General features: G+C 36.0%; 1 protein-coding gene across 1 annotated transcript; it reads left to right on the top strand.

The window, feature by feature from the left end:
• On the top strand, positions 560-10,731 carry LOC109725572 (crossover junction endonuclease EME1B-like). Its single transcript, XM_020254814.1, has 13 exons — positions 560-644; positions 1,495-1,767; positions 3,116-3,334; positions 3,436-3,512; positions 5,032-5,214; positions 5,295-5,448; positions 5,546-5,655; positions 6,429-6,604; positions 7,618-7,681; positions 7,780-7,898; positions 8,366-8,455; positions 9,899-10,013; positions 10,107-10,731. The coding sequence occupies exons 1-13, from the start codon at positions 560-562 to the stop codon at positions 10,296-10,298; spliced, it is 1,857 nt and encodes a 618-aa protein (XP_020110403.1). The 3' UTR covers positions 10,299-10,731.

The following is an 11,308-nucleotide window of genomic DNA, read 5'->3' as shown; positions in this document are numbered from 1 at the left end:
GAGGAGAGAGAAAGAGGAAAGAGAAAAAGTAATAAGGGTATTTTGGTCAGTTTGCTGAAAAAGCGGACCGAATCTGCAAAAACGAAAAAGGTGGCCCGATTTTCCAAAAGTCCAAAATAAGTGGATTTTTTATGCAAATTGGCCTATTTTTTATAACTAAACAATAAAAAACTCTCAAGGCAACGCTTTGACCAATCAATTTTTCCTCCTCTTTCCAATCATATTTAATCTAGTTAATATATTATTAAGACTTCAAAGGCCAAATTCAACCCCACTTAGGTGCTCAATAAATCTTTTTTTATTTAATTTTTTAGTTGGATTGCAAAATATTAGCTACGTGCATTAATTTTTATTTACTTTTTTTAAAATTTGTGAATTGATTTTTTTTAGTTTATGAATAATTGGTTTTTTGAATTGTTAAGAGTATATAAAAACATAATTAATATATTATATATTGACCCTACTATAATTTTTTTCAAAATCCACCACCAACATTTCCTCTGGAGTGAAAACTTGGCATCCTATGGTGTGAATATTGACCACTGAGGAAGTAAGGAACATGTGCTTGTACTTGTTCATCCACTGGTTTAGGATGAAGCACAGGACTAGTAGAATGCTCTCAATTGAAACAATTATGTGGAAAGGTGGTGAACTTTCTAATGTAGAGATTACTCACTATATTAATAAAAAATTGAGTAATATCTAGGAGATGATGTCTGTAAGAAGATAAATCTTTGGTTGCTCCAATATAAACACATTGAAGTATCTTCTGAAGTAATTACTTGTGCCAGTTTAAGTGAAGAGTAAAATCAATTTGTAAAATTTAAGTTGGTCCGATTACGAAAAAAGAACTTTTGAAAATTGAATAAAAAAATGAAATTGCACCGATCAACACTGGTTGAGGTGCTCATTAAGTGGACTTATTCAGTGGTTGACACTAATATATTTTGTTGTAATTACTGATAAGTGGATAGATCACTTTGTGCGTAAAAAAATTTTTATCCACCGGCTATAAATAAACTCCATCATGATGGACACACCGGACCTATATCCCAAATACAATAATGCATGATTTTTAAATATCTAAACACAATCAAGATAAAAAGAAAAAATAAAATGAAAAAATCCTTGATTTTGTTGCATTGAGAAATACTAAGTTTAGTAGTAAAATGAACATAGTAGATTAGGTCAAAAAAGGGTTGGTCCTTTGGATTACAAGTTCTTGGTCAGATCACACTTGAGCTTGGGCCTTGGGGTCGGGCTGTGTTGGGTCATCACATCATCCATCGGGCGCCAAAACCCGGCACATCCGTCCTAAATTGAATCTCCCCCTTACTACCCTTCCCCCGTGTGGCGATGTCTCTCGCCTCATTCCCCGTCGACATCCCCTCCTCCTCCGACGACGACGACGGCGACGAAGACGACGGCGGCGGCGGCGGCGGCGACGGGGCTCCGCCGACCTTCATCGTCATCGACGACGACCCCACCCCGCAGANTCTCCCCCTCCCCGCCGCAAGAAGCCTCCTCACTCGGGCGCCGGTGCGGCGGACGCGGACGGGGACGGGGACGGGGACGGGGACGGGGACGGGGCTCCGCCGACCTTCATCGTCATCGACGACGACCCCACCCCGCAGAAGCAGCGGCCCCGCGACCCCACCCGCACCCCCTCCTTCGTCGCCGAGACGCCGCTCTCCGCCGCCTCCGTCGTCGTCCGCTGCTCCTCCCTCGCCCCCTCCGCCCCGAGCGTTCCGTCGCACAAGGCCTCCGGTGAGTTATTAGCTTACTTGATGTTGATGGTATCATAGTAATTGAATTAAAAACTACTTTTGATCAACTAGGGCTAAAATTGTGGGGCTAATTATTGGTCTATTGGTGAGCAAGCTGTTAGGGAAATGGAACAAGTGGGATCTAGTATGGACTAGTTTGGGTTTGCAAATCTGAAAAACGCTTTCAATCTTCCCTCCTCTAATGCTACAAAGTTGCGGTTGGAGTTGCCGCCGCAATTCGGAAGCACTTTTGGATTTTTTTGGTCCTTCCAAAGCATAAAAGTGGTGATTTTAACCGCCGCGGCACCAAACTAGGCCCAAGTGATGCTGAATCTTTGAATATTAGTTTGCGATAGCTTGAACCATTATGTTGTTATAGAATTAAAGAAGAAAAAATGTCTTTTGTGTTTTGTAATATAGCCCCTTCTTTGAAGTTACATTGTGCATTGCTTGATGCTAGGATCACTTGTCGCACGTTCTCTTTCTTATTGTTTTACCTTGATTTGTAATTCGAATATTCGTTTTTTTCCCCTTTTTTCTGCTTTGAGTGAAATTAAATGGCGAACTTAGCAAATGTTGCTTAAGATGGTTTGTGAGGATGGAAGGAGAGAGGAAAAATCTTTTAGCAGATGGAATGCTACAAAAGATTTTCACTGTGTTCGTTTTCACTTCTGAGTTATTAAAAACATGGAGTCAACTTAAAATAACTGGGAAAAAACCATGAATCTTAATATATGCTAATACAGAAGTGTCCAGAAACTTCTTGTCCATCGTATGAACATATCATAGGTTTTGGATGGCTCCTTAACTTCATTGTGGCTTTAGTTTTCTTTTCACTTTTGAATAGATGGGTTTGATTTGTGACGAATATTAAGAGTTAGTTGGTTTTCTATTCTTAGTTAGGTCTTACACTTTATTTTTGATTTGTGACCTCGAATATTAAGAGGAGGTCGTCACTTATTTTTTTTTAGTTGGTTTTTTATTCTTAGTTAGGTCTAACTTTTTATTCTTTTGAGCTTTTTTCTTCTATAGTTTGTGCCTACTATTTTCAACACTTGTTGGTGAAGCATTGAGATTAAATTCTTATCTCAATAATGCTCTAGTTCTGTGTATATTTTAGTAGCATTTCCATTGTTTATGGAATCTTACTGGTCTGTCCGTCTAACATTTTGTGGTTCAAGAACTAGTCCACATATTTTCCATATGCCTGGACATTTTGTGTCATCGGCTAGTAATGATTAACCATGCGGTATCATGTCTTGGTCGCCTGTGTTCTATTTACCTCCTCATAATTATGATTACCATGTTTGACATGTACTTTTTTTTTTTTTTTTTTTGTGTTTTTGCAGGATTTTCTGGTTTAATAAGTTTGGAATCGGATAATGAGTCAGAAGGTGATGCCCATTTAGGAAGGGTGGAAACCATCACTTCGGTTTTTGATGTGGCTGGGAACGAAAAGCTATGTTCCACATCTGTGCTAGCAGAAACATCTACCTTTGGCAATGAGTATAACGATGATGAAGTTATTGGTGGAAATAGTAGACATGGTTCCTTTGATGACTATAATGGTATATATACTGAGGATTTCTGGAATATGTTGTTGAGTTAGTGCTAAAGGGAGATCATTATCATTTCATCTTGGTTTATTGATCTTTGTTGTTGATATCAGGTGTAACAGACCTCATACAGCTTGTTAATGATAGTCCTCACCGTGATGATGTCTATGCTAAGGAACTTAGTGTCCAGGTAAAGCTGCCTTGTTCTTCTCGTCTTTGGAATGTTAGTATTGGTTAGCACACATAATTTTCTCAATTTGAATAACTATATTACCACCCAAGTTAATTTAGAACTCTAAATGGCCGAACCTCACCCCAACACAGAGACAAGAAAAAAAGAAACTACACTGCAAGAGAAGTCCTCATTTTGCCTTTGGAAGTTACTAAGATGGTTTAATTGATTATTTGTAGGTAGATAATAGGGGCAATCTGTTTGAACTCTAATAGAGTGTGAACAGTTTTGAGTTTGTTCCATATGTTTTCATTAAACTTATTCACTGTCAAGGTCCTTTGGTTGAATGAGAAAGTTTTGCTCGTTTACGTACTTTTCTTTCTCAGTTAGCATTGCCATCATTTTGTTTTCCTGTATCAATTCAATCGGCATGCTGTGAGACCTTATATTAGGCTTATGAACTTAGATGGCATAAGATGTGTATATTGATTTCATGCATCGTGAATATCATCAATTTGCTGCAGGTGGGTGCTTAAGTCCCTAGGTTGTCCTACCTGGGATCTTTTGCACCCTGATTTCTGATCACTCAGGCATGTGCTGCTTGCATATAATCCATGTTACAGAATGTTATGCTCGGTAATTTTTTTTACAACGTATTCTAATGTTTCTCCAACCAATGGAACCTTTTATTAATCTACTCCATATCTTAGAGCATGGTTTGCTTATTTAGTATATATCCATTTTATAATCAAGCAAGGAATTAGATGCGTTATGGTTTCCTTCTGTAAGTACTTTATTCATTCCACACTCTTTAAGTGACACCTATCAAAACGTGAAAGTAGCTTGCTTGTATATTATGGATGTTGCCTTTGTTTGTCTACAAGAGTGCAAATATTTGAATAGTTCAAAGTATAATGAGATTAACAAATCTAAAGATCCTCGCTTGCTTTATACATACATATATATTAATTCTACTTTCATCAAATTTTGCTTTAATGCAGTGTTGCTTCACGATTACCTTTTTAATAATATGCCAACTCCTTGGAACTGTATATGTTACAGCAGTTCTAAACACCTGAATGGCCAAAACAATTTCTAAGTTAATTTCATCCTCCTGCCCTCCTGCAGATGGAGTTCCTAGGCCTTCTAACTGGTTGAACTCCAAGAGCTTACTAGACTTTTAACACCCTTGTTCTTGATAATGTTTACTGCAGGTTAATGAAAATAAAAACGCTTAGTGTTATATGTAGATGCACCAACAAAACACTTGGATATCATTTGTGTTAGAGCCTTATGGCTGGACTAATTTTTGCCTCAACCTTCAAGTAATTCCCTATACAACAGATGTTATAGTGACAACTGACAAGTCATCTTAGTTTGAGCAGATTGTCATATCATGAATCATTAGTTATTTGTATTTCTTTTTGTGGGGAACCTCAAACTTTCATACTTTTTGTTCATTTATTGATGTTTAGTACTAATAATAGCACAAGTTATGCAATTTGCATATTCACTAGAGAACTGCTGAATGTCTCAGGACAGAAGCCATTCTGGTGAACAATGCACGGTAGATCAAGTACATAATAATGCAAAGCGTAAAGGCAAATGTAGAGTAGTTCATGCTGATAAAAACCAAAGCAGGACTGAGGCTGCTGCTAGAAAGAAGCAATTGAAAGAAGAAAAAGCTCGATTAGTTGAAGAAAGAAAACGAAAGAGGCAGGTTAGGCTGACTAAGCTTGTAGAAAGATGACATCAAGTGTATGGTGTCAATAACTGACTGCACACTGTTCTACTATATAGGAAGATAAGATGCAAAAAGCAACTACGAAAGCTGAAGCTGCAGAATCGAGGAAATTGGAAAAAGAAATACAAAGATGGAAAAGTGGAAAAACTGCTTTAAAATCTATTGTGGCTGAGATTGATACTAAAGTAATTGAAAATGGGTTACTGGGAGGTTTGTTAAATTTGTAAATTTAGCACACTTGTACAAGAGCTTTTCACTATTATCATTTCTTGCTATCTGCAGCTTAAATCAATTTACTGTATGCCAGGCCATCTTCTTACCAGGTTTGCTGAAAAAGGCCTTTCTTTCTGTATTACCTCAAATCCGATTGAAAGATCAATTTTGTGGAGAATGGATGCTCCTGAACAAATCGCTGAGGTACTGTCCTGATGAGAGCACAGTAATAGATTCTCCACTGATAAGGCCCCACATAAATTGATTTCATATTTTTCATTGCAACTCTGAGTGTTAGTGTGCATGTTCTGAAGGTAGTGTATGTATATAATCCATGACTATTGGTGTGCATGAAGTAGAACCAAGTCAGTAATAATGTCTGTGGATACTCTTGCCATGGACAGATACAACTACTGGTTTCAGCTCTGAATGTGCACATGTTTTGAAAGGTCTAGATAGTTGTTCACTTTCTTTTATGTGGAGTGAAAGGGTAGTGAAACGTGACGCAGTTTAATGTGGAAACTTGTATATTATTTTCTGCTCTCTGATGCTTTTGTAAAGTTGGCGGCCTTGTATGATCCTGATGAAAGGTCCAGCTTAGATGGAAATGGAGGTGTTCTCTGATACTTTTGTAAAGTTGGCGGCCTTGTATGATCCTGATGAAAGGTCCATCTTAGATGGAAATGGAGGTGTTCTTTGATACTTCTGTAAAGTTGGCGGCCTTGTATGATCCTGATGAAGGGTCCAGCTTAGGTGGAAATGGAGGTGTTGGGTAGAAAGGAATGTAGGAGTAGGGAGGTTTGCTAGGTAAAAAATTTGCAAGAACTTCTTTGTATGCAGATATTATTCTATGTTAGTTTTAAAAGCATAATTAACTATTAGTTCAAATGCTTACTTTATCTTTTTTTTCTTTGTTTTCCCGTACTTATGTTTCCCTGTAATTGTTTCACATTAAATGGGCTATTTTTTCTGTGCAGCATTTATCCGTCAGATCAGAAGTACCATATGTACTAGTTGTATATCAAGCTGAAGAATTCTGTAATCTGATAACCAATGAATCTCTCATGGATCATATCCATAGAGTTCGAAATCAATATCCATCCTTTACGATCTGTTATGTCACCAACAAATTGATGAGCTACATTAAGAAATGGTTAGTTCCTTTCAAGTACCTATGCTGTTTGCTTTTTTATTGGTTTTGACTCTAACTGAAAAGTTTTCGTCTTCACTGATGCCGCCTCTCTTTAAGAAGTTTAAACCTGTATATTAATATACTTGAGTAGATTTTCATTGAATAAACTCTTTTAGCATGCTGATGGAGTTCTCTTAACAGTTGCTGTTAATTAAATTCCATTAACAAATTTGGAGTACCAGATTGTATTCTCGCTTGACATCAAAATTTAAATTACTATTCTGTATTGCACATTCCTGGAAAGAGAAACTGTGGATTTAAGGTGCCCCTTAGGTACTTATGTATGTCTGACATGATTGTTTTGTGGCAGATCAGATGATGCTTCGCAGATTTTTATCCCTCCTTTCAAATCATTGGGCATATATACTTGTGTAAAAATTACATATTTGTATATGGCAAGGATTGCCTTGCTGGTCGGCATAGTCTGGCATGGCTGGCACTTGCTGCTTGTGCTGATAAGTCCATGCTACTCATGCCGACTGTGCCGACATATAAAAGAGGGTGAGGGTTCTTGTTCATGCAATATTCCTTTTCTCAGTTAACAAGCTTCAAGTTTTCTTGAACCAACTCAAAGCAAGCAAAAAATGTCTAGCAACTTCCTTTCCCAGCCTTGGAACTTGAATTGTGTAATGAGATGATGTCATACTTAGATTATGAATCAGACTTATTACTTTCTATAATTTAGTGAACTTCATATGCTTCACTGTATCCTTGTTGCATCTCTTGTAGCATATCTGTTTAAGTCTTTAAGCCAGTGCTTTTTGAACATATCTTCATCCTGCATATATATAGAACTGATTTTTCTTTCGGTGCAAGAATGTTGATTATGATACCTATCTTTGCATTTCATGCAAGAATTCTCCTTTTTAGATTGAGTTTCAGTTAACGCCCTCTTTCCTGTTCTTTCACATTGTATGTTGTCGTATATGCTTCTGATCATACTCTGAATGCTTAAACTGTTTGGACATGGTTAGTGAACAAAGCCGGTACAAGAATCCATCAAATTTTAGTAGTTGGAGACGCCCACCAATTGATGAGGTTTGTGCTTGGATAGAAGTTTTTCTCCTATGTTACTCGCAGTTATTTTACTTTGTGCTAGGTTGTTCTTTAAATATCTGAGATCATGATCTCTACAGGTTCTGTCTAAACTAGCAACACATTATACTAAAGTTCACTCAAGGCAATGCATTGATGAAGCTGAACTAGCAGATCATATCATCGGTTTAACATCCAGCCTTGCTGCTTGTCAATCTAAGTGAGTAATTTTGAGCTAACAAGGATTTTGAAATCTCAGAAGCTTATTCTGCATACATAATGTAAAAGTTTCTTTTGTATATATCCCTATCAACTAATTATGTTCAATGCATATATTTGAGTTTAATTACAAACTGTTATTTCACAGAACTAATTGTATTGTTTTGCTTTTCGCACAATTTAGCAGAGTCATTTAATGTCTGTTGAAAAGTTAGATTCATGCTGTTCACTTCGGGAATTCGTTCTCTCTTGGTCATAGTTTTAACATCTCTCGATATATATGTAGATATCTATCAACTTTATGCTAAAATCCTACGTTAATCAACTATCTGATTTGTTTCAAAATTAAGTGATTATGGATGATACCAAGTCCCAAGGAACGGGTAAAATTGCCCCTTGTATATTAGTCTATTAACTAATATGTTCTTACGTATCAATGACTTCTATTCCACTGCAAATTTCTTGCAGGAAGGAACTGACATGGTTGTCTGTCAATGCTAACGGTTCATTTATTCCAAAGGACTTTATTGATAAAAACCTGATTAAAAAAAGTACCTGGTAAGTCATTTTGTTGGTTGTTGTCAATACTAAATATTACTTTTTGATTTTATTTCTTCCACATGTATTTTAAGTAGTATTTTCCTAATTTTAGCTGAGTACTTTTTAAGATATCAAATATTGATAATGTTTGCATGGTTCCCACCTTTATTGAAGTTTCATACTTGTTGAAGAATTATTATTTTTTTTCTTTTTATAAACATCTTAGTAGTTTGCATTCTAAAGTTATTTTGAAGTAGTTGACGGTTGAAATTAGCACATTCTTGTTATGCGCTTACCTTCTTATTTACAGATACTGAAATATCTGCGTTTTATTTTCCTATTTTTAATCTTCATTTGTAGTATTTAAGCAGCATGTACATATTATCGCTTTTCTCTGCTTGTGTGAATTGAGCTTGCTGTTGTTTGTGTATGTTGGCATACTGTGTCATAATGTACTATCACTTGGTATTGTGTGGATAATAGTTATGGCCTGTTTGGTTCACAGTTTGTAGTATTCCAGTAATCATCTATATTTTCTATCGGAAGTATTCAAATCATTACCATTCAACTCAAGCTGGATAGTAGTAAAAGATGTTAGTGAAGTAGTGGAATCATTAATTCATTATAGATTTCCAGTTGGTAGTAATACTAGATTATCATGGGTTAGGAAGTATTCTCATTCTCATGCTTCATGGGAATCATTGTTAGTCCTTTAATATATAAAATATAAAACATTCCCGGAGTATTGCAAACCTTGAACCAAACGTTCTCGTATATTGAGTATCATCTGTGGATTGCTAATGATGACCAATTGTTTCTGTGCTCTTTTTGTTCTTTTTGAAAACATCGATCTACTTTGAGTGTCTCATATCTGTTGTATATAGTTTGTTCAAAATTCGCATCAATGTCTAAATTAAATATCTAGCCTGATTTACATTCCTAAACATGGGATCATGAGTTTTAAGTACGTAATAATCTTATATATGGAGAATCTTTATGCCTTGTTGTATGTACAAACATCTTTCTTGTACTCTGGTCAGAAGCAAGTCAGATGTTTTTTCTTTCTATTCAGAATATATCTGGTCAGTAGATAATGTATGAGAAAAACGGTTATATGGTTTAGAATTATCATTATGATAGTGCATGTTTATGGGAAGTTTAGGATCAAGTTTCTAATGATTCACATGCATTCCGAACCAACGATTGTAAGGTAGAAATTATGGAATGATTCATCCTTCTGATCCAATCTATTGAATCCAATTTAATGACTCTCAGGCAATGATGTTCCATCCCAAGTTTTTGTCTTGATTTCGTACTTTTTCACTACATGCTACTCTCTTCTCAGGAAAACTATTTCTATTTATTTTTTTTCCTCAAAATTTGTGTACAGTTTTTGCCAAATTCAAATTTTGCTGTGCCAGAAGTTTAGGATTCGACATCTAAAAGTGCATTCTATTGTAGGTTGAAAGCACTCATAGCCATTCCCAAAGTTCAACCAAGACAAGCCATTGCTATTTCGAAGAAGTATCCAACCATGCGATCGCTCTTGAATGTGTACATGGATCCAAACAAATCAGTGAGTATCATCTTAAGACGAAAACAAAAGTTATAATCCGATAACCTTCTTATCTGATGAATCCTTTGCTGCTCTGTTCTGATTTGTTTGCAGGTTCACGAGAAAGAGTTCCTGCTTAAAGATTTGATGATGGAGGGGCTTTTGGGCAATGAAGATAGGCGGTTAGGGGAGGTGTGTTCGAGGAGGGTGTACAGAATACTCATGGCTCAATGCGGAGGAATCAAAACTGATGATGTTGAGAACGGAGCCGACTTTTTTTGCAGCGGACTCTCTGTGTATCATTAGTGTTTATACAGGTATCCGCCGTTCCCTTGTTTCTTACTGAAAAGGAGCTTGCTTCTGACATAATTCTGTTCAGTATAGTTTTGTACTTTTGTATCTTAACTGGAGACTGCAAGTAGATGATTGCGAGGAACGAATGCGATGATATCCTGCATCAAAAGAAGGCCCTACAGCAATCGGCGCATTCATTTCTACTGTCTCTGTCGGTATTATTTCATACAGGCCTATACATTTCTTCACAAACCCTTGATGATTGTTCAATTCGTTGCTTGTTTCCTTACCTCAATGATTGTTTGGTTGAATGCCCCTGTCGTTTGAATTTTTTGATCCTCGGTTTCCAATTTTTTCAATTTGTGTTATTTAGAAATTTTGTTAGTTTTTTAATACTTCTATAAACTGATAAAGTTTAATTGTTAAATCTGCGTTTGCTGAAAAATTATGAAAGTTCTTAAATGTTATAAAATTTTTTCAACTTAGTGGAATAAAATTCATTCAATCACAAAAAATTTTAAAACTAAATATGCGTTAATGAAAAAAATAAAGTTGAGTTGGTTGTTCCGGTATGGCCCCTAGTTGAGAGGGGTGTCTAAAGTGGAGACCTTTGATTGGCTTATCCAGGCATTTTAAGAGATTGTTTGGTTATACATAGTTGTCATTGCATTGTAGTCATAACTAAGTGCAAATTAAGAGGGATTGTTTGGTTTGATGTAATTACAAATGCAGTGTAATTAGAGATACATGCAGTTGGAAATACAGTAGCTGTAATTACATGTATCCTGTTTGGTTGAATGAAGTAGAAATCACTGCAACTATAAATAATTTGTTTGGTTGCATGTAGTTGAGAAATAATTTTTAAAATGTTATCATTTTATGTATGTATATGATGGTGAGATTATCTCCAATATAAAATATATATATATATTTATTGTTTAAGAAATAATTGGAAAGGTAAGTTTATTTTTTGCTTAAAGTTATTCTCTCCAACTGCTGCAGTTGGAACTGTAGCTAAATTA

This window comes from Ananas comosus, linkage group 20, assembly GCF_001540865.1.
Source record: "Ananas comosus cultivar F153 linkage group 20, ASM154086v1, whole genome shotgun sequence".
Classification (NCBI taxonomy): Eukaryota; Viridiplantae; Streptophyta; class Magnoliopsida; order Poales; family Bromeliaceae; genus Ananas; species Ananas comosus.
This window is presented reverse-complemented; position numbering and strand designations above follow the sequence as displayed.